Source organism: Adiantum capillus-veneris, chromosome 26 (genome assembly GCF_014529385.1).
Source record: "Adiantum capillus-veneris isolate H3 chromosome 26, ASM1452938v2, whole genome shotgun sequence".
Taxonomy (NCBI): domain Eukaryota; kingdom Viridiplantae; phylum Streptophyta; class Polypodiopsida; order Polypodiales; family Pteridaceae; genus Adiantum; species Adiantum capillus-veneris.
The window spans coordinates 42,574,294-42,597,150 of record NC_140956.1 but is presented as its reverse complement, the minus strand read 5'-3'; the positions used below and the strand labels follow the sequence as shown (position 1 = coordinate 42,597,150).

Genomic DNA, 22,857 nt, shown 5'->3' with positions numbered 1-22,857 from the left:
TTGAGCATTGCCTCGATATCCTTGGATGTAGACGAAGTGTCCAACATTACCGATTCTTGAATTATTTTTCCCTTCTCGATCAATTGAGTAAGTTTAATCAATTGTGTTTTCATAACATCTAATGCACTAAGGAAAGTTTGCATTTGCAGTTTCAGAGCGCACACCCTGTTTGTTAATTGTTCATGTTGCTCACGAGAAACAACATCCCATTCTTCTTCATTTTCCGGAGTCCCAGTCTTTGTCCTATGGAGATCTTCTTCATTTATTATGGTGTCAAGAGGGACATTTCCGATTTCCTTTTCCATTTTTTGTTCACCCTATTATCTCTCTTTTTTTTTTGCGTTTTTAGATCTATTTCAAACTTGAAGAAAATAACGTAAAACCTATGCTCTCAACATGGATAATATGTACCAAACTTCCTTGATTTTACTTCAAATATCACAACGATTCAGGCCATCGCTTCTTGGTTGATCACCACGAGCTGTCTTTGCCATGGTTTGCCTTTGACCATCGAAAGACATACGCTTTAGAGACTTCCTTCACTGCAATCCCTTTCCCAAGCTCACCCTCTTCGTCACTATTTCCTGCTTGCCACAGCCACAGCCACCATTGTTGTTAATGATTATTGTTTTGCCTTAAACAGTTGTTGCGAGTAGACATGGTTCTATTAAGGATGCGTGCCCAAACTCCAAAAGTCGAAGGCTAAGCTTAAAGATTTAATGTTTAGGCAAGATGAGCCAAGTAATTTGACACTGATGCCAGCCTGCCTGACTTGGCTACTCTTCGCAGCCTATGGTTTTGTCAGCCGATTCGTTGCCGTTAAGACTCGGTGTATATCGGCAGCATCAAGGGCCAGCCAGCTGTGCAATTGGATGCAGCCGAGAGCTGAAGTTATCATGAAGCTATCGTGACAAGCGTGCAATCAAAAGAGAACATACAGCTAATAGGCCATGCAGCAACGCACAGCAAGGCCCTCACATACTGTTGCAGGAAGGCAAGGCTAAGCAAGACTGTAATGTGGGAGTCTGGATAAGGTGGGGCAAAACACAAATTAGCCGGCTCTGATATTAATGTAATGCAGACGTAGCAAGCCCAGCTGCCAAAGCTCACAACAGAGAAGTTAAAAAGAGTGGAACGAAGCAGACTCCTCGAGGCTAACACGCACGCGCGCACACACACTTTTTTTTTTAGTAATATCATTTGATTTACTAATGGGAAACCTCAAAACAAGGAAAACCCATGGAAAACATTACATGTGGTAAATCAAAAACAGTCAAAGTAGAGCTCATAGTGAAGAGGGGAGAGCTCATCCAAGTCCTGAGCAAATTTAAGCGACTGGCAAAGGGAGGTTTTGAAGAGGAAAACATAATCCACCTGCACCTACTGGAACATGAGATAATTACGTGCTTTCCAAACTGTCCAAAGCACCCAGAATCTAACCCAATCAAAAAGGTACGCATACGACCGAAGCAGTGGCGGAAGCACTCCAAAAATCCAGAATATCGGCCAAAATGTATCCTAGGAAAACAATTACGAAGACATGTAGAGGTGTAATATACAAACCGCTGCGTGTGAGAACAAAACCACAGTAAATGTGGAATATTCACATTATCGGCACCACAACGAACGCATCTCGAGGAAGAAATTTACCAATTGGGAGAACCCCAATAATGATTCTCCACATGAACAAACACTCTTTCAAGGGAAGTTTAGCATGCCACACTTTCATAACTTTGTTGCGCCACCATGTAGTACCTTTATCCATATGCCATGCCTTATTGCAGTGCTCCTCTAGCCCGGGAGATAACTACAAATGGCAATATGCCTTTTTTGCATAAAGAGAGGATCATGGATCCTACGTAATGCCAGTCACAAAGTCGATCCTCAACAACAAGCAACAGAATGGGAGATCTAGAATCAACAATCTTCTTGATCATCTGCCATGTGTGTCTGTAATCATTCCAAGACCAAAAGTTAGCAGCTTGTCGAAATGAGAGTACATACCCATCAGCATCGACAACATCTGATATCACATCGATGCCTTTCTAGGAGAGAAAATATGCCGGTCTTGGAGTCCATTGAACAAGGTTCTGATCAAAAGCCAAACTCCAATTCAAACTCTCAAGTCTGAGCAAATTTCCACTCACAGCATCCCTACCATGCCATCACACACACTTTTTTTTTGTAAATCTATTTGATTAATTTACTAGTGGGAAACCTCAAAGCGAGGAAAACCCACCGAAAGGGTAATGTACAAGGGGAAGAACACAGAACTACTCAACTGTACAGAGTAGCTAGAAACAATCATAGGAAAGCCGATGTATCTCTGCGGTGATATCACCAACTTCCAAAGAAAATCGTAACAATTGCCTAGGGGAAAGCTTGAAGAGTGGGAACGGGTCTGCATGAGTATGACGAAACATGCAAGCATTACGCTGACTCCACGGGGTCCAATAAGCCCAGTATCTGACCCACATAAAGAAGGGCGCAATCCGCTGTAGTGTCGATGAGAAAATGCCAAATACCCAGAACCGTTTGTGAAAAACAACCCCAAGGAAGCAGAGCCGCATACAAGCCGATTCACGGCGAAGGAATTCTCTAGTATTGCAGCAATCCCACAACAAGTGGCAAATATCCTTTTATGCATTGGAGCAACGGAAGCAAGAGGAAGGGCGAATATGACGCGCCCTAAGAAAAGTGCCAACAGGAAGCACTCCAAGCAAACAACACCAAAGAAACAGTCGCTCCTTCAACGGCAAATGGATTTTCCACAAGGCAGAGAGAAGCTTCCTCCACCAGAGATCAAATTTGTGCATGTGCCTCCAAAGAGCATTGCAATGATCAGCAAGCCATGATTGTGGTAGAAGAAGAGCATAAATTCGACCCGCAAAAATATCTCGAAGAGGCGTTTCCCGAAGATCCCAATCAGACATGCGATCACATCACGTAAGGGCAAAACTGGCAAAAAGTCAAGTAACATACATTGAAGTTCCCTCCAAAACTAACGGTAATGCGTACCCAATCCAAAACGGCGAGCGGCGAAGGGAAACTCAAAAGTATATCCAACCTCATCGACTACATCCTCAACCACACGAATACCACGGCCAGATAGAAAGTAAGCCTGGTGAGGGGAGCGGTCGACCAAAGTAAGAGAAAATGCTCGGCTCCAATGGAGGCTCTCCAAACGCATTGAATCACCTTCCTGCCGAGGATTCCATGAAAGATGAATCGTAACCTCTTTCCAGGCAGACACTAAAGTGGAAGCAAGAGGACATCCAGGAATGTACCCTTCCATCTTGCCGAAAACCACCTCCCAGATAGATGGTTGCCAATGGCCAAAAGAGAAAGTAACAACATGCTGACCAAGGTGTGCAACATAAGAGTCCAAGGCTGAATTTGTTGCACAACTATCGACAACAACATAGCTTTCCGAGCAAGAACATGCCTGCGCAAATCCAAGATGTTAAGGCCACCCAGGCGTTTAGGAGTGCAAAGCTTCTCCATAGACATCAAGTGCAAGCCTTTTTTCTAAGCATAAGTCCGCCACAGATGGGACATGATGTCCGAGATAAGAGAATCACGACAACAACGAGGCCAATGCATCAACGGCAAAAAGAACTGAACAAAAGCCAACAAAATGCTCTGAACAATTCGCAGACGAACAGGTAATGGCCAAGTGGATAACTTCCAAAAGCGCAGTTTGACATTCAAACGTTGGATAACCCAATCCACTTTCTGAGAATGAGTGACATTCCATCCAATTGGATAACCCAAGTGCCTAGTAATCACGATTGGAGAAACAATCTCACATGGCCACAGCAGACTATGCCAATCACAAGAACGAAGAGGCAGAAGCTTTGATTTACAAAAGTTGACTTTAAGTCCAGCCGCAATGCCAAAAAATTCCAAGGCTTCCATAATCACTTCGACATCAGCCTTCTGATTACGAAGCATAAACAACGAATCATCTGCGTATGCCTAGCCAACAAAGGTACGACCCGAAGGTAACCGCAAACCATGAAGACGCTCAACAGAAATCAAGTAATCAAGATAAATCAACAGCGGGTGAGTGGCTATAGCATACAACAGAGCACTAAGGGGGCAACCATGCCTGACCGAACAACCAAGAGGCCAAGATTCTGTTAATTCGCCTTCCAAGACCCCCGAAGACGTGCTACATGCATACAAGAAATAAACCACATTTGCGAATTTAGGACCAAACCCTAGGCACCTCATCGTGGCAGCAATGAAATCCCACTGTACAGTGTCAAAGGCCTTTTCAATATCACCAGCACATCCTGATGAGTGTACTTAGCATACTCCATCCCAATCATAACATTAGCCAAATTGTCCATAATCTGGCGACGTGGAATGAAACCATATTGAGCCTGATGGAGTCCTGCAAAAGATGGTCCTTAATGCGGTGCACCAGCATCTTAGCCAATATCTTATAAATCACTGGCATCAATGTAATCGGGTGTTAGTGAGAGAATTGCTTGCTTAGGCAGCAATTTAAGTAAACCTTCTTTCCAAAATAGTGGCAAATCCTGTTTCTGCCATGCTGCATTTATCATGAAAAGCAACGGAAGTTCAAGAGCTTCCCAAAAGGAGAGGAAGAATTCCACAGTAAGCCCATCCCAACCAAGAGACCGCCAACAGCCCAAAGCAAGCAAAGCACTATGCAATTCCGAGGCAGTGAATGGGTCCTCAAGGCGACATGCATCCTGTGGGGAGATGATCGGATGAACAAAGGAAAGCATCAATTGACGCGCATGGCAAACAACCGAGGATGCCTGAGAAGGAGCAGCAAACACCTGTCGATAATGCAAAACCATGGCATCAGCAAGTTCTTGCTTCGAAGAAGTCCAAACACCTAGGGAAAGCATAACCTGCTTGATTGCTTGCGAGACCCTTGTATGATGCAAATGCTTAAAAAATTGCTTCGAAGCACAGCCTTTATCCATGAAAGCCTGTTGACGGGCATGCATCTGCCATTTAGCAAGTTTACGCTTGTCATTATGCTGAATCACACACAAGCTTCGCACAACTCTGACATCTCAGAGTCAGACAAAGGCCGCAAATCAGCCAACACTTGCAACTGTTGACAAGCTTGCTTCGCATCCGTAACATCCCCTCGAGTGCACTGCATATAATGCGTGCCATAGTCATAAATGACACTTTGCACCCTCATAACAAAGCGATACCAGGAAGCATCAAGATCTAAATGCATGTGAGCAAGAATATCAGATATCATGTCACAAAAAGCTGCATGAGTGAGATAGGCATTGTTAATATGTAACAGACATTTCCTAGAAAGAGGTCGATCACAAAGAGACTGCCCAAAACTCACATTCAACAAAACAGGGTAATGATCAGATAATTGCAAGGTGTAATCGATGCTAGCCTCACACACAAAATCCTCATATTGTTGAAGATTAAGCAAATACCATCGATCCAACCGCGCTCGATAAGAAGAGTGAGCAACATGCTGAAAAGTAAATCCAGAGACATTTGGGTGCAAATGCCGCCATAAATCAATCATCGAAGCAGTAGCAAACAGATTATCCCATTCTAGCCTTTCCGCAGACAACATGTGAGAATTACCTGTGGTACTATCATGCATCGCAAGGGTATTACTGCAAAGGAATGCATTTCAAGTCCACAAACGAGAAGAGATGTCTCGCCATAGAGCAGCCCGTTGCCCAGATGTTGTATGCGCATAAACACCTCCAAGTTCATAAACATGACCGTTCAACAGGCATTGAACCACCATCCAGCGGCCCTACGGATCATTATACAAGAGAGCTCGTTGAAGCTCATGTCAAACCAGCATCAATAAACCTGAATAATCCTGCAAGCCAACATATGCGATCCAATAACCAACAAAATAGGAACACTAACCAACCAAGTCATGCTGGTTGTGTTCTTGCAAAACCACTATGTCTGCCCTACATGTATGTACATAGTGCCAGGTCAATCGCCATTTGTCAAGGTTACATAACCCACCCACATTGTATGTCATGCATTTAATGCAACTGTGCATTAGAAACCATATGTACAACGGCAAAAAAACACATGGATCAAGTCGAGATGCCCATATGGACATCTCCATCCACCACATCCATGCCAGAACCCGTCTGCTGAGTGAAAACAAGAGACTTGTCCATAGGATCTGCCTGAGAGGTGAAAGCCTCACCCAAAAGCATATCCTTATAAGAATGCATCGCTTTTTCCCAGGCATCAATCAACGTGCGATTGTCATTGCAGGGAAGCTGTTTAAACGATACATTCTTGTTGGCGTTAACCAGAGGAACATAATTACAAGAGGAAGTTGGAGTACGAATTTTCACTGTCTTTTTAAGCACCGCCCATCAGCCCAACATCACCTGACCCAACATTTTTTTCCCACATCAGCATACTGCGGATTTTTGTTTTTCCCTTTGTCTACATTGGGAATCACCTTCATAGTAGAAACACCATTCAATTTAGCTTCACCAACAGATTTTCCTATAGGGGCAGGGACAGAAGCAGGAACAGCCAAGAGAGGGGGCTGTAGAACTGGTTCAGGACATTCAGATGTGACCAAATCTACCACATCATTTGAGTTTAAAGGGACGCTTGCCAACCCATGGATCCCCTGAATCCACCATAATTCCATCCGGGGTATGCTTATCCGTATCCCAAAGAATGCAAAACCTATTGGTATTCGCATCCAATTTCAGAGGGCAAGTTACCTTGCCAAGCTGAGCAGCCAGCAACGGAAGAAAATGCCGCCACGTGCGAGGGAAATCAACAATTTCCACCCACACAGGACATTTATGACGAATAAGGCTTTGATAGTCCTTCGTAAGTGCCCACGGAAAAACATGAGTCATCTGCGTGCCAAAAAAGAGCGGAGACATCTCCAACAAAAGGTTTCTAGCTTCAGTGTCTGCCAGTAAAACCTCATAGAAACCCCGAGCACCAAAATAAACTCCTCAGACAGCCTGGAGTTTGAGAAGGAAATCAACCCATTGTCCGACATCCTGCACAATGGGCATTTTGCCCGGGAAAAACAAAATGACCACATTCATGGCATATTGTGCAACCGGATCCATCAGGTCCTGTAGAAGAATTCGCACCTCAAGGGCAGGTGCTTGTCCACTCCATGCTTTCCGGGCCTCTTCGAAGTCTTCGTACAGGTAGCTTTTGATTTCAGAAGCACTCTCTGAGACATTGTCCATGGCTTTACGAAGCTTGAAAACACACTGAATTTCTGACATACAGCAAGCGAACCACGAGCGAAAACCAAAACAAAAGAGTTTATTTGTATTTTGATTTGTTGTGTCTATTTACAAGCCCTCAAAAATATATACATCTCCCACAGAGGACATACATCTCGCAAAAAAAACTGAAAAACTGAATACTGAGATGGACTGTTTAGGGTTTAGGAGTAAAGCTAAATACTGTTTGGGAAGCTGTGTCCTGTCGCTACCTGGAAAATTACATACTGTCACTGGCTGCAAATGTTGTGGCGCAGTTGCTGTAGCAGGTCGCACAGAGCTGACAGTTGTCAAGCAGACTGATGACAGCAAAGGCAGATCACCTACAAGCCTGGAGCAGTTACGCACAACAAGTGGGAGACCTCACGGGCACTACTGAGACGCTGACGCAAGCGCAGAACACCACAGCAGGGAACAGGGAGACCTTCACGACAGGGGGCAAAGTTTCAACCCTCACACACTTTTTTTTGTAATTTCACATTGAATTACCAATGGGACCTCAAGACGAGGAAAACCCATGAGAAATACTACAAACAGGAAATCAAAAACAATCAAAATAGAGCTCATAATGGCTGACGGGAAGCTCATCCAAGCCATAGGCAACTCGGAGAGACTGTAGAAGAGATGGCTTGAAGAAGGAAACATAGTCCACTCGAATCTGCTGAAACATGAGGGAATTATGTGCTCTGCACACCGTCCAAAGTGCCCAAAATCTGACCCAACCAAAAGAGTATGCATACGGCCGAAGCAATGGCGGAAGTACTCCAAAGATCCAGAAAGATCTACAGAAATGCACGGAAGGAAAACGCGTGCGGAGAGCTGTAGAGATGCAATCCACAAATTGTAGCGTATGAGAACAAGATCATAGTAAATGTGGAATGGTCTCAACTGCTGCACCACATCGGACACATCTCAAAGAGGCCAATCTTCTGGATCGCAGAAATTTGCCAATCGGGAGAACCCCAATGACGCATCTCCACATAAACAGCCGCTCCTTCAGAGGCAATTTCTCACGCCACACTTTCATGACTTTACTCCGCCACCATTTAACACTCTTGTTCATACTCCATACCTTATCACAATGTTCATGGATCAAGGAGGACGACTGCAAATGACAGTACACTTTTTTTGCAGAAATCAAAGAGATCGAAGAACCAGCGTAGCGCCAATCACAAATCCGGTTTTCTATCACCAGCGGTGGAACACGCGATATGGAGTCAACCAGATTTTTAATGTTGTCCCACATGCGCCTATAGTGCGTCCCAAGCCCAAAGGTAATAGCAGCCTGTCTAAATGAAAGCACCTGTCCATTAGCGTCCGTCACATCAGTTATGCTATTGATACCTTTCTGGGAGAGAAAATAAGCCTATCTAGGAGAGCATTGAACAAGAGTTTGATCAAAAACCCGACTCCAATGCAACCTTTCCGATCGCAATGAGTTTCCACAGGCATCATCTCTACCATGCCACAACAATTCCCGTGTGACCAATTTCCAATCCGCTACAAGACTGGAAGCAAAGGGGCATCCAGGTATTGTAGCCTCAAACTTACCAAAAATCACATCCCAATACGACGGCTGCCAATGGCCAAAAGCAGGTGTAGAAACCGCATGAGAGCATAGAAACGCAAACATTTGCGTCAAAGGTTGCTTTTGCTCAACCAACACCAACAACAAAGTGGCCTTTCTTGCTATAACATGAGAGCCCAAATGCAGAATATTCAGACCATCACAACGCTTTGGAGTACATAACTTATCCATCACAAGCAAACGTAGACCCTTTTTCTGAGAGGAAGTAGACCAGAAGTGCTCCAGTATCCGAGACATCAAGGTCCAAAGACAACGGGGTGGCCAATGCAACATAGGCAGGAAGAATTGCACGTAAGCCACCAATATGGACTGCACTATTCTGAGTCTTACATGTAGCAACCAAGTGGATAATTTCCAATGGTGCAATTGAGACCTCAATTTGTTCTCAACCCAATCCAACAATTTTGCAGACCAAGCCAACGGATATCCAAGATGTCTGACAATTTGATCAGGCTTCACTATCTCACCTGGCCATAATACCGAGTGCCAATCCATTTGACGCAACGATAACAATTTAGATTTTTGGAAATTCACTTGCAGACCTGCAGCCAGGCCATAAAGATGTAATGCGTCCACCATCACACACACACACCGAGCACCTCCACTACCCCTACTCATGGCAAACGTGGACGCCACCATCTTGCATGGCAATCTCAACCTGCTACCAACACTTGACCTTATTAAGTGATAGCTCAACGTTTTGATCTTTAAGAGGAAGTTCCCACTCAGCCATGACCCCTAGCTCAATTACGTGTGTGGCCGTGTGTGTCACACGTAGACAGGCAGGAAGAAATAGAACACACAATCTCTTGCACAATCTATTTTGAAAGCTGTCTGCAGTTATTCAAGTGTACTGATTGTTGATATGTTGAGGAACCAGCATACACAAGTAAATACGATTTTCATCCACACTACTGTGCTTCTCTCTTTAAAATTTGGTTCTCTTACCTGACCTCTTGCCAAGGGACCCTTGACTTGCGTAGCAATCCCACGTATATTGTGCACCTTTAAAGCCACTGTAAGCATGAAAACCGACACTACAAAAAGAGACCTTTGCCTAGAAGCTGATAAATGGGCTGTAAATAACACAAAAAAAAAAGAGCCTAAGAACCTGATCAGTAAATCAAAAAAAAAGGAACTTTTTGGCATAACTTTTGAATCAAAAAAGGGAGAAAAAGAATCAATCTCAAAAGTTACAATCACAAAATCTCCACGGATAACCCCACTTCATATTTCTTTGACTCCCTTTAATCAACGGTGTTCTGTGAGAATAAAAACAAAGTGTGCTACAAATACATAGTCAATAAGGGTTTAAATCTGCAAGAGAGATTACATGATCCCATAAGCAAATACAATGGCTGATGTCTACCACAGCTCAAGAAGTCATGGCTCAAATTATGGCAATACTTTTGTCATCAAAACATTAAGCCAGAAGATTGCTCCTAAACACCAATAATCAAAGTCAACTGGCCTAGAACACACTCTACACAGCCACTAGTGTTTTCAGGTCATTTCTACATCTGTCTTTTTGCATGACACCTTCTCTGCTCATTGCTCACAAAGGTGAGCCTTGCCAACTATATATAAGAATTCAAAGTTTATGCAATGAATAAGAGTAGCACTCAAAAACAATACGATCCAGAATCTAGATACTTTTGACATACATCTGTTCACAGAATGCACATATTAATTCAACTCTGCAAGTTCATTTGCATGAATAATGGGAGCCTTCCTAGAGTAGATGTATTTAATTATAAATGCATACAAATTATTGATATACCAGTTTTATCAAGAGCCACAGTCCTCAGCGACAAGGCCAATTGGAAAGCTCGGACAAAGACAGCGTGACTGGGATTCTGTGACAGGATACAGAAAGAGTTTTATTTGTCTTTTGTTGTGTGACATAATAAATCTGATTCACAAGCATTGAAATAACTTGAAAACATAATAATTATTTAAATTCGAGGAGGCCATTCTTTTATAAGAATAATTGTTGGAGTTCTTAGGATGCTTGCAATCTCTAGCACTGAATATTCCGAAAACTCTTCATGTGATTTGTTTCCGTGATCCACCAAAAGCTTTTTCTAGAGATTAGTTCCCAAATACACGCCTACTATGTTCTTTTGAACAGTTGAAGAATATCTTCTGCATCTAAGAGCCTTGAATTTTTCGAAAAATAGGACCACCATGCAAATGAAGAGTAAAGAACTATGGCCAAAGCAATAGCTCCTATCTCAATGCAGAATCTTTTACCTTCATCCAAATGTTTGTGCATAGTCAGTTCAAAAATCCTCAGGTCAAATATTGAATCCTGAAAGTGGTAGTCCAGAGCAAACTAAGTTCTCATCCTGCGTCCTGGACGCAGAAAACTATCGAACATTCTCAGGTGGAGTCTTTGACTTCTGAATCTGGCAGCCTATAGCAAAATAAATTCTTATTGTGTGTCCAAGATAGATCCCAGAAACTTGAGAAAAGCCAGTCACAAGACGTGACTGTTAGTGCACATAAACTCGAATAGACCCTTACACCAACAACTATTAGTTGAAGGCAACAGACAGCGAATAAACTTGTTGGAAAGCATTCGAAAAGAGGCATAGGGATGTCAAGGCATGATGAAAGTGGCTTCAACATCAAAAAAGAAACCTAAATAAGACAAAGACCATGCTACACGAACTGTAGTGAAGCTAACGTCACTAACCAAACTCAAGAACATATAAAAGCCTCATTTCATGCCTGCACCAAAACTTTTTGAATTTCATGCTAAGACTCGTATATTTGCAAACTGACCTTTGCTGAAGAGAACGTTAAAACCAAATTAAAAGTCTTAGACATGGCTTCATAGTTGGCTGGTAGATTGTTATCCATGTTTGCTTCAGTCCACAATGCTGACAAAAGTAGGGCTGCTTGGTCTCCACTTAATTGCATGGTGGCCATTTCCTGGAAAAAGGATAGAAGGGCATGAATTTAGTTCAAACCATGTTGCCCATTAGGCTACTAAGCCCCAAATAGTCTATCATTATGCCGAACTGCAGCAATATGGCAATTTCAAAGAGATTATGAAATGCTTTTGCCATGAATCATATTGAATTGGCATGAGCCATACAATAGTCTCCTCAGATGGCTTTACACTCTTGGATGTATCCTCCACAGTGCCACATCATGATTAAAAATCAACTCTTTGTAGCTCATCTCTCGCCTCCTTGTGATGATGTATGATGTCACATGTAGAGAGACTCACCAGTTCGTCACTGAAGATGACTGGGTTTCTACTTTCTACTTTCAACACCTCATCTCGTGCAAAATCTTGCTTGCTATCCATGTTTTCGGTCGTTCCTAATGTCAACCCAAATGGTATGTTTCCATTTGCTTGCTCCAATTTTCCACTCAGACTAGTATTTAGTACATGAGAAAGACCATCTTCCTTTATAAGGGGCCCAAGTAGCACATTGGCCACATTAAGAGCTGATGCGCTTTTCAACAAACTCTTCTTAAGATCCTTTGTGAGGGCTCCAGAACTAATAAGTTCATCGCTCCGGTATGACAGAGACCTCAATACAATGCCAAAAATGTCATGTGCACCCACTCGGGTATCACTGTCCGGATGAACCATTGCAAGGGACAATTGATGAAGCAACGCCTCTGAAAAATTCTGAAAATAAATAAGAGTAGTTAAACGATCAGGGTTGGCACAAACATGGTTTAAAATTCACTTCTTAGATCAGGAAAACTTGCCTCCTGGGATCTGGCCAGGCTAGGAAGAGAAGCCAAAATGTCAGCTATAATCAACAAAGAGTGTATTGTGCTCCTGGAAACTGCTAAATTAGAAGATAGTTTCTCAAGAGTCAACGCCATTGTTTCGCATATGAGAGTACAGTCACCCAGCTTTCTTGCAAGCTCTATTAAACATTCTTGAATTGCTGATTGCAGGTCTTTGTTCCATCTCGAGTGCTCGTGACTAGAGTCCTCACCACACGCCTGTAAACTTATGCGTAAGTGCTGTAAAACATCACTCAAAACACTGATATCAACAACCGTTGACTCCGATTTTGACTGCCGAGCAAGATTGGCAACAACTTTTGCAACGTCAGCTTTCATCTGAGGTTGCTGCTTTATGCTTTTATGATCAAGATGTTTGACCAAAACCACTAACAAAAAGCAATCAATTCCTGCAGCAGCGAAATAAAATCCAATCTAATCAGAACATGACAAATACTGAAGGGTTCGTAGAGCAAAACCACAATAAGAGATAAGATCAGACATTATAATGACAGATTCTTGAGTTTCAGAAGTATAATATAGCTGAAGAGGGGGGGAGAGACATATGCCTAGATGAATCCGAGATAAGCCCAAATTCACCCTAATAGGAAAGTGCAAGGTATAGACCCATGGTAGTCACCCACAAGACAATATAACCATCAGCTCCATCATGCATAGTATTGACTAAATACCACGACATCCCCACTAACATCGTCAGTGCCCAATAGTGGGTGTAGAACTAGGTACTAACATATGCTCCCAGCACAGCACACAACACATGAGCATACAACAACACATAATACAGCATACTAAGTTTCTGTCATGACTCCGGAGGTCAAGGGCAGACTCAGCCATAATGAAGCCTAGCACTAAAAGAGGCATTAAATCGGAAAAATTAGCACAAAAATGAGGTAGTTGAGAGGGCATACGCACCACAAAAGATAGAAAGGATTAGCACAATATCACAGTTTATATAGCTGATGAGAGAGGAAAAGACATACAAAGACCAGGAGACATTATATGCAAATCATCAAACAAGAAAAATTAAAGAGTTTTTGGAAAACTTAAAGTTTTCAATTGATGCGGCTAAGGAGAAAGAAAGAGACGTGGCAAAATTGAGAGAAGAAAACAGAACAAAAAACAGTGTTTCCATCAAGTATACAGTAAGCAAATGGTCAACTGATACCTGACTTTTCCACAGAATGAAGAATTTGCTGTAGGACAGCCAAAGCTAAACCTTGATCTGATCTCCAATGTTTTCCCATATCAAAATAATGAAAAATTGGCTCCATAAAACGCCTTGTTGTTGTTGCTTCTTTTGCAGCATGAGCTATCTTCTCTATGCAGCTCCTTGCCCATACACTGGGAATATATGAACTGTACACCGAAATGGTAAGAACAATCTGACCATTCACCTATAATATACACCTTTGTAGTTAATTGTACAATAAATACTGGCTTACCCTAAGTCTTCCTTTGGATGGGAAACTTCTTTTCGAAAAGAAAGCTTTGTAAAAGAGTCAGATACTCGTAAAGGTGTTCGCCCTTCCCCTTTGACAACCTCTTTCACCCAATACTGATATGCCTCACCTTTGCCAGAAATTTCATCACCACTCACATAGTTGTGTCCATAGTTCTCCATGATCACAGAGACAACCTTCATGCCAAAACTTAATGCATCAGCTTCATAACATCTAAACTTCATTCATCCAGACTCTTAAAACTTTCCCACAACTCCCCAATAATTGAAGATTTTGCAAAATTACTTATAAAACTTTCATTGGCAGCATCGAGCTGCCAGCCTAAAGTTTCCAGTCATATGGATACCAAAAAAATCACTCCGCCAAAAAGTTTCTTAAGGCACTTGCTTAAGCCAAGGGCTTCTTAAGATTGTGGCAACCCTTCCAGTAGAACCCAAAAACACCATCACTGATTGAACATTATGTTGATTTTCAATCCAATTGCCTGATTGTGTCATTACTAAAATCATAGTAAACCATGACTAGATTATAAAATATAGTTCTCGAAAAGGGTGAACCAAACAGCTTCACGCTTACATGATTAAAATCGGAAGGCATGTGTGAGTTTTCTCCCATGAACCAGACCTGCCCATAGCATACCAGTCAAGCTGATCAATTTTAAAACTATCAATTAATTGCAATTGTGAATTTGCATCAGAAAGCATTGCTAAGTTATCATGAAGTATCACAAGATTGATAGCATGATGAAAAAACGTTTCCATTTTATGCAAATATAATAGAATCTCTTGATAAAACAACAAGACCAACCAGCGCTGACAAGGCCCGCAGCCCAGCAGATCTTAGCTGTTTTCGCCTTTGTTCCTCTCCAGTCTCCTCAGCAAGCAAGCATAGACTAGGTAGGAGCCCATCAAGATGGTGAATGTAAGTGCCATCTACCTATATTAACCCAACGAGACAGGATTCACTTTAATTTTATTAACGCAGCCTTACAGATCAATTGCTGTATCACCATTTGCAGCAAAAACAGATATTGAAAAGATGGGGCTAATAAATAAATAGGTAGTGATACCTGACAGTGAGCAAACTCAAACAATGTATCACAGCCCAGAACTCGTGCATCATCCTGTCGAGTCTGGTCAAGAAGAGTTTTGATCAAGTTGATTGCACTGACTGCAAATAGTGGCCTGCAGAGACAATAGATTTGAGGGATAACTGATGAAAATCCAATTTGCACAACCAAAATCGACAACAATTCTGACTTACATTTGACTTTTGCATGCAGAAAATAACTTGGTATACACGGCCATGATGACTCTGACTGATCCAAAATGATCATTTCGCAGTTCTTTGTAGCCTCTTTGTTCAAGAGATGATGCAATCTGCTTGGAGCTAAACCTCTCAAACGGTGACAAATAAGAAAACCAAACTTGTTTTGCATAAACTTATCTGAAAGTAGTCTTTGCCAACCTTGAGAATCCGCAAGGGATTTTTTGATGCATATTCACACAGTTTTGCAATCTTTCTATCATTGGGGAGCTCATCCTATCAATCAGCAAATAACAGGCATTAAAAAGAGAACTTATATGCATAGACCATCTGTTTTGTAAAATCTCCTTCATATATGCATGCAAGTTCCCTTCCCCAGCCCACACACAACCCATACAGCATGTGCGCACAACACAACAAAAAAAGAGGTTAAAAAAAAGGCACTCCTCAAAACAATTGATTACTATAAGTAACAATTGAAAAATGTACTTAACACACCAGATGATAGCTAATAAAATTGCAGAAATAACATGCGTCCAAAAGAAAAAAAGGACCCAAAGCGCCCACTAGTAACCACAATAAGCAATGGCAGAAACTTCTCTGAGAGTCGTCCTGTCCAACCGACAAGAGAAATACAGACCTTTTTAGCACGAAGCACATCTCTTGGTGATAGCATTGGCCACCCATGAGTTGAGCACCCCCTCTTTAACAGGTGGGCAACCTTTGTATTCATGATAGCTCAAAAATCGCTCGCTGCTGCTGCCGCACACTCCCCTCTCCCCCCCCCCCGCCTAGCGCTGCCAGCAACCCTGCTGCACGCGCGCTGCCCCCTGCCCTTTCCTTGTGCTGCCCACTGCCAGCCCACCATTGCGCCCGCCCACTGCCAGCCATACCATTGCGCGCGCTGCCCCCTGCCAGCCTCGCCATTACGCCCGCTGCCCTCTCCCACTGACGCTTCCAGCCCCCCCCCGTGCCACCCCCCCCCCCCCCCCCCCCCCCCCCCCCCCCATACTCCTCTTTTCGCTCATTGAAGCCCCCCCCCCCCCCCCCCCCCCACTCATTTCGTTCTCTACCGTACTCTCCCCGAAGGTTTTCTCTCATTTAGGTTCTCGCAATGCTGGCTGCTTGACAGTGCTTGTCGGGGTCTTTCTGCAGAGAAATTTCTTTGTCCACTCCTTCTCTGCCACAGCAGCAGACACAGATGGAGGCTCAAGCTCCGCCACAGAGGGACTCTGATGAAGTCCCCTCGCCCGACCTTGCTGAGCCCACCATTCGACTTGCTCGACCTCCGACAGAGCAAGCGAGCCTAGCCGCAAAGGTGGAACGCATGCAGGCGACTTTCCGTCATCTGCAGGATTCTCGGCACCAGACCCAGCAGAGGAGAGCTGCGTGACCTTCTCCAGGCCCGCCTTCTTGCAGAGGTGGGTAAGATCTTGGACGTTCAATTCCTTGGACGCGGCTACTATCAGATAGAGTTTGAGACCTCCGACATGGCGTCCAAGGTCATCGCGATGAGCCCCCTGACCATCAGAGCAGTTCGAGCCCACTTTCCACAATAAAGACACGGTTTTGACCCAACTTCGGATGTTCTGGTAGAGGAGGCAGACCTTACCATCTCCGTTGCTTTCCTGGTTTGAGGAGGGAGTACCTACCACTTTTGTCCAGGATAGGCTCAAGCATTCCCTCAGTTCGAGTTCTGGTTAGGGACACCCACACTCTCCCGAAGGTCATACTACTTCCTTGGGTGAGTGGGGGTTGGTTCAGACAGAGCGTAGAGTATTCGAGCCTCCCGAATCAGTGTTTCATTTGTCGACAGATGGGCCATCTTGCGAGGCCTATCCACGGAGGAGACCCCGACCTACTCCACAGGCCCAGGCCCAGGCCCAACCCTCAAGGGCACAACAGCAGCAGGCAGAGCCACAGAGTACGCAGTTCATTAAAGACCTCCAAAAGTTAGTGTTAAAAAGTCATTTGACTTTAGGCAAGCTAGAAGTAACCTTGAGGTGGGAATCCTACCCAAGCATGAGGTGCTTGTCGACTTGCTAACTAAAGTGCTTACAGTGTTTGTGGGAACCTTGCCCAATCTTGAGGTGATTCTCATGCTTAAATGACTAAGATTCTTGAAGTGTTCAATTCAAAGATAAACTCTCAAGAGGCATAAACGGTTTCCATGCTTAATTGACTAGGTGCTTGAAGTGTTCAATTCAAACCAAATGACTTAAGAAGCATAAAAGACACACATGTGGCCTTCATGATGTGCTTGAATCCTATTGGATAGGCTTTAAAGGGGTCCAATGGGAATTTAGATGCATAAAAATAAAACGAGAGAGAGAGAGAGAGAGAGAGAGAGAGAGAGAAAGAGAGAGGTGGACCAAGCTTGTGAGGGGGTATACTCTCCCACACACACACACACACACACACACATTCTCTCATTGTGTGCAGTGCAAAGTGCAAGAGCTCCATCTCCTTCTCCAAGCTTGTTGAGAAGTCGACAGCCTATACCAACAAATCTTGGCTATGGAATGCAAATCCAACCAAGAGCCATGCTTTAATGCTTAAGCTTGCAATCTTCCTCACTTATCGCCACTCTTTTTGCTTAGCATAGCATAATAGCGTAGTAATAAAGATGAAGAAGATGGAAAGCTTAAGCATTGAAGCATGGCTCTTGGTTAGATTTGCATTCCATAGCCAAGATTGTTGGTGTAGGCTCTCAACTTCTCAACAAGCTTGGAGAAGGAGATGGAGCTCTTGCACTTTGCACTCCACACAATGAGAGAATGTGTGTGTGTGTGTGGGAGAGTATACCCCCTCTCAAGCTTGGTCCACCCCTCTCTCTCTCTCTCTCTCTCTCTCTCTCTCTCTCTCTCTCTCTCTCTCTCATATTATTTAATTATATCATTTGGACATGTGTCCTCTTTTTCCTCTTTGAGAGAAATAACTTAATTATTTATTTTTCATCTAAATTCTCATTGGACCCCTTTAAAGCCTATCCAATAAGATTCAAGCACATCATGAGGGCCATATGTGGATATTTTGACATGTGTCTTTTATGCTTAAAAGACACATGTCAAAATCATCCACATATGGCCCTCATGATGTGCTTGAATCTTATTGGATAGGCTTTAAAGGGGTCCAATGAGAATTTAGATGAAAAATAAATAATTAAGTTATTTCTCTCAAAGAGGAAAAAGAGGACACATGTCCAAATGATATAATTAAATAATATGAGAGAGAGAGAGAGAGAGAGAGAGAGAGAGAGAGGGGTGGACCAAGCTTGAGAGGGGGTATACTCTCCCACACACACACACACACACACGTTCTCTCATTGTGTGGAGTGCAAAGTGCAAGAGCTCCATCTCCTTCTCCAAGCTTGTTGAGAAGTTGAGAGCCTACACCAACAATCTTGGCTATGGAATGCAAATCTAACCAAGAGTCATACTTCAATGCTTAAGCTTTCCATCTTCTTCATCTTTATTACTACGCTATTATGCTATGCTAAGCAAAAAGAGTGGCGATAAGTGAGGAAGATTGCAAGCTTAAGCATTAAAGCATGGCTCTTGGTTGGATTTGCATTCCATAGCCAAGATTTGTTGGTGTATGCTGTCGACTTCTCGACAAGCTTGGAGAAGGAGATAGAGCTCTTGCACTTTGCACTCCACACAATGAGAGAATGTGTGTGTGTGTGTGTGTGAGAGAGTATACCCCCTCACAAGCTTGGTCCACCTCTCTCTCTCTCTCTCTGTGTCTCTCTCTCTCTCTCTCTCTTTTTATTTTTATGCATCTAAATTCCCATTGGACCCCTTTAAAGCCTATCCAATAGGATTCAAGCACATCATGAAGGCCACATGTGTGTCTTTTATGCTTCTTAAGTCATTTGGTTTGAATTAAACACTTCAAGCACCTAGTCAATTAAGCATGGAAACCATTTATGCCTCTTGAGAGTTTATCTTTGAATTGAACACTTTAAGAACCTTAGTCATTTAAGCATGATAATCATCTCAAGCTTGGGCACGGTTCCCACAAACACTTTAAGCACTTTAGTTAGCAAGCCGACAAGCACCTCATGCTTGGGTAGGATTCCCACCTCAAGGTCGGCAATAGCTTGCCTAAGGTCAAAGGACTTTTTAACACTAACTTTTGGAGGTCTTTAATGAAGCCAACCCTAAGTTTTTTTAAGCTCAATTAAATGCATGTTGCTCTTTGATAGACTATCTCCTTTTGGACCCCTATTGAGATGTAACCATTTCTTCTCTTGGTCCCTTATGGAGGTAAATCTAGAAGCACTTATTGCACATTGCTCTTTGGTAGACCGTCTCCTTTTGGACCCCTATTGAGATGCAACCATTTCTCCTTTTGGTCTCCTGTTGAGATAGGTCTAGAAGCACATATCTATAGCCTAACTCTTGTTCCCCTTTTATCTTCCCATATTAAATAATTAGTTTAATATGAGAAAATCATTTGGTAAAGTTAGAAATTATATTTCATGACAGCGCTTCCAATTTGCACTCAAAATTTTATCAAAGAATCTCCGTGTCTCGACCCCGGACTTATTAGCCACTCCACCCTTACTCCATTGCGCATCGGGCGCGCTCGCGTCTTCATTGCTCTATTTTACAGGGCATAAGCCATTAGGAATTCAAGATCACTTGCAGAGAAAAAGGAGTTCATTTTTGCTCTAAAAAGCTCTAAAAACATGCTTTTCGACGCTTTATTGTGTTGCAGAAACTTTTAAAAATCTCTTCGACGGTTGAGAATTTGGAAATGCGACAGAAAAGGCAAAGTTGATTGTCACGGGACAGGCACCACGTGCCAACGGAAAAGGACAGACTGAACAAACTTTTAGCACTTCGATAACAACTGAACCGAAGGAGATGCACGACACACGAGACAGGGAGTGATGGAATTCCACCCCAAGAGAGCACTGGCCCCAAACCTTGGCGTCCCTTTTGGTATTTCTTTATATTGTTTGAACTCAGTACATGCCAAAGAATGAGCCCTTGGCCATGAAAAGCAACTGGCCTCAAAAGCTGCCACCCAAAGCTGCTCGGCGTAAATCACGGAAATCCGTACACTTACCACGTCATCATGTCAACACGGGCTTGCTTTATTTTAATGCCCTTATGTCACTTGGGGCCCCATCGAACGGGGTCCCATAAGTTGGTGGAAACTCTTTTTTAAAAGTAGGCCACTCGGCAAGACTTTGTAAGTCGGTAAAACTTCTTCTGATGCTTCGACTTCTTCTTCTTCTTAGGGTTTAGGACCCTCGCTCGGGATCTACAGGTTGGTTCCGTTCTTATGTGGCTTCACACGTCAACAATTTGTGACATCCCTCCTTCTTGAAAGAAAGTTATCGCCCGCGATTACAGCATATCTACAAAACAACTCAAGTTAGCTCAAAAAAAAAAACCCGAAGGACATTCCGAGGGACAATCAATTCTTATTCCAAATCGGAACTCTTGATATCCTGTGTCGTTGGTTTCCCAAAAGTATCTCATCCAATAAGGAATATTCAATGGTTGGCACATCACAATGCAGCACGAATACTCACTTACGCATGTTACAAGATATAAAAACATAAAACTGCCGATGAACACCCCCCCCCCCCCCAAAAAAACCATTCAAGTCCGGGCCACGAGTTGTTCTACAACTCCCTCATTACTCCTCCCGCATAACCTAAAAAGGTCCGGGCCGGGAGATATAGAGGCCTTTTGTCACAATATGATGACGCGGCAGTGTCTGCCCACATAGAAGATGCAGCAGACCCGTATGGACAGGCCCGGATTTCACGCTAACTGTTAACTGGCTGTACGGAAGCCCGTAAAACGCGCTGAAATGCTACTGGCGTGGCTATACGAAATTCCGCGATTAGCCTGACAGTTGCTGACGTGGTTGATTGTATGGAATTTCTCTTTTTGCGCTGAAAGCTTTTATTGGTAAATTTTGGAGCCAATTGCTTTTGAGTTAGACTACTTTTGGGGCTTTTCTTTTGGCATCCCTTCTAAGAATAAATAGACCCTTGGGGCCTCACTCTTCATAGAATCTAGACGTAAAGTCTGAGAGCAGAGAAACCCTTCGAGAGTTTTACTTTGCTCAAGCATTAATATAATAAAGAAATACCGAAAGGGGCACCAGGTTTTGGGGCCAATACCATGTCGACTCAGTTTAAAGTTGTGAAGTATTTTACGTGATTTTCTCGTGTATCGTGTTGGATTCTCGACTTAGGGTGTCTAAGACTATGACAGTGGTATCAGAGCACGGTCAATTTCTCTCCTACCAGGTGTCACAAGACGGGCACCACGTGCCAATAGAAAAGAATAGACTGAAGAGACTTTTAGCACTTCAATAACAACTGAACTGAGAGAGAGAGAGAGAGAGAGAGAGAGAGAGAGAGACGACACGCAACACGAAGTGGCGGAATTCCACCCTAGAGAGTATTGGCCCCAAACCTTGGCGCCCCTTTCGGTATTTCTTTATATTGCATCAACACAGTACAAGCCGGTACTCCAAACTCGACACCTTCTCGAGGAAGCATGCCAAAGAATGAGCCCTTTGCACATATTGAAAGGCCCTTGGCCTATGAAAAGCAGTTTACATGAAAAGCCTTCAAACTCAAAAGCTTATGGTCCAAAAAGCAATGCCAAAAAGCTACCGGCGTAAATCATGCAAATTCCGTACAACTGCCACGTCAACAATTAGCGCAAAACGCGGAAATCCGTACAGTGCCACGTTATCACGTCAGCGGAAAATCCGGAGCGTCCGTACAGCTGCCACGTCATCAGCTTTTGCGTAATTCTTGGGGGGGGTGTGTGTGGGTCTTGCTTTTTAATTCCTTTATGTCACTTGCCATCGGACGGGGTCCCATATGTTGGTAGGACTTCTTCTTCTGTTACTGTCACAAATCAGTGACGTGGCAGCCATTTGGGCAGGAGAAACCACACACACCCCCCGGGTGATGTGTCAGACATGGCCCTGGACATAGGGAGCAACACAGCAAAGCATATGCAATACACTCCCAAGCTAGCTGGCTGCAGAAAACCGGAAATTCCGCTGTGGAAGCGCAAAGCAGAAGGTATCGATAGGTGCGCGTCGCGATGTAGTGCAGGATTGGGGCAAGAAGCAAGAGGCACAGAGCAACTGAGAGCTAGCGCTAGAGATCGAAGCAGGAAGAGAGAGAGAGAGAGAGAGCTCACGTTTTTGGGGAAAACTCAATAAGCGAGTTTTGGGTTTTCCCACTTATATTATAAGTGACTTTAAAAAAATGTGTCCAAGTTCAATGTGAACCTGGACAAAGTATAAAAATGTACAAAAAGAGGTTATTTAGGCCTTTAACCCAACAACCTCCCACTTAAAGACATAAATGACGCCTTTAAGTTAACCAACTCCCACCAGTTGTATGCAATGCTCGTGTTGAGCCTTAACAAGACGCTTGGTGAGAACATCTGCAGGGTTATCCTATGTATGGATCTTAGTCAAGGTGACTAGACCATACTCCAATACCTAACGT

General features: G+C 43.4%; 1 protein-coding gene across 1 annotated transcript in view; it reads right to left on the bottom strand.

Moving 5' to 3' along the window:
• LOC147423340 (protein SEMI-ROLLED LEAF 2-like) overlaps positions 1 to 22,857 on the bottom strand; it is a 114,425-nt gene that overhangs the window by 76,919 nt on the left and 14,649 nt on the right. The window contains exons 2-13 of the mRNA XM_086501033.1: positions 15,555 to 15,629; positions 15,351 to 15,466; positions 15,157 to 15,271; positions 14,895 to 15,023; positions 14,664 to 14,711; positions 14,070 to 14,263; positions 13,793 to 13,983; positions 12,583 to 13,016; positions 12,089 to 12,499; positions 11,638 to 11,787; positions 10,631 to 10,706; positions 9,799 to 9,926 (exon numbers count right to left, since the gene is read on the bottom strand). Coding sequence (XP_086357159.1) covers positions 9,799 to 9,926; positions 10,631 to 10,706; positions 11,638 to 11,787; positions 12,089 to 12,499; positions 12,583 to 13,016; positions 13,793 to 13,983; positions 14,070 to 14,263; positions 14,664 to 14,711; positions 14,895 to 15,023; positions 15,157 to 15,271; positions 15,351 to 15,466; positions 15,555 to 15,629 — 2,067 coding nt within the window. The remainder of the gene's footprint in view (positions 1 to 9,798; positions 9,927 to 10,630; positions 10,707 to 11,637; positions 11,788 to 12,088; positions 12,500 to 12,582; positions 13,017 to 13,792; positions 13,984 to 14,069; positions 14,264 to 14,663; positions 14,712 to 14,894; positions 15,024 to 15,156; positions 15,272 to 15,350; positions 15,467 to 15,554; positions 15,630 to 22,857) is intronic.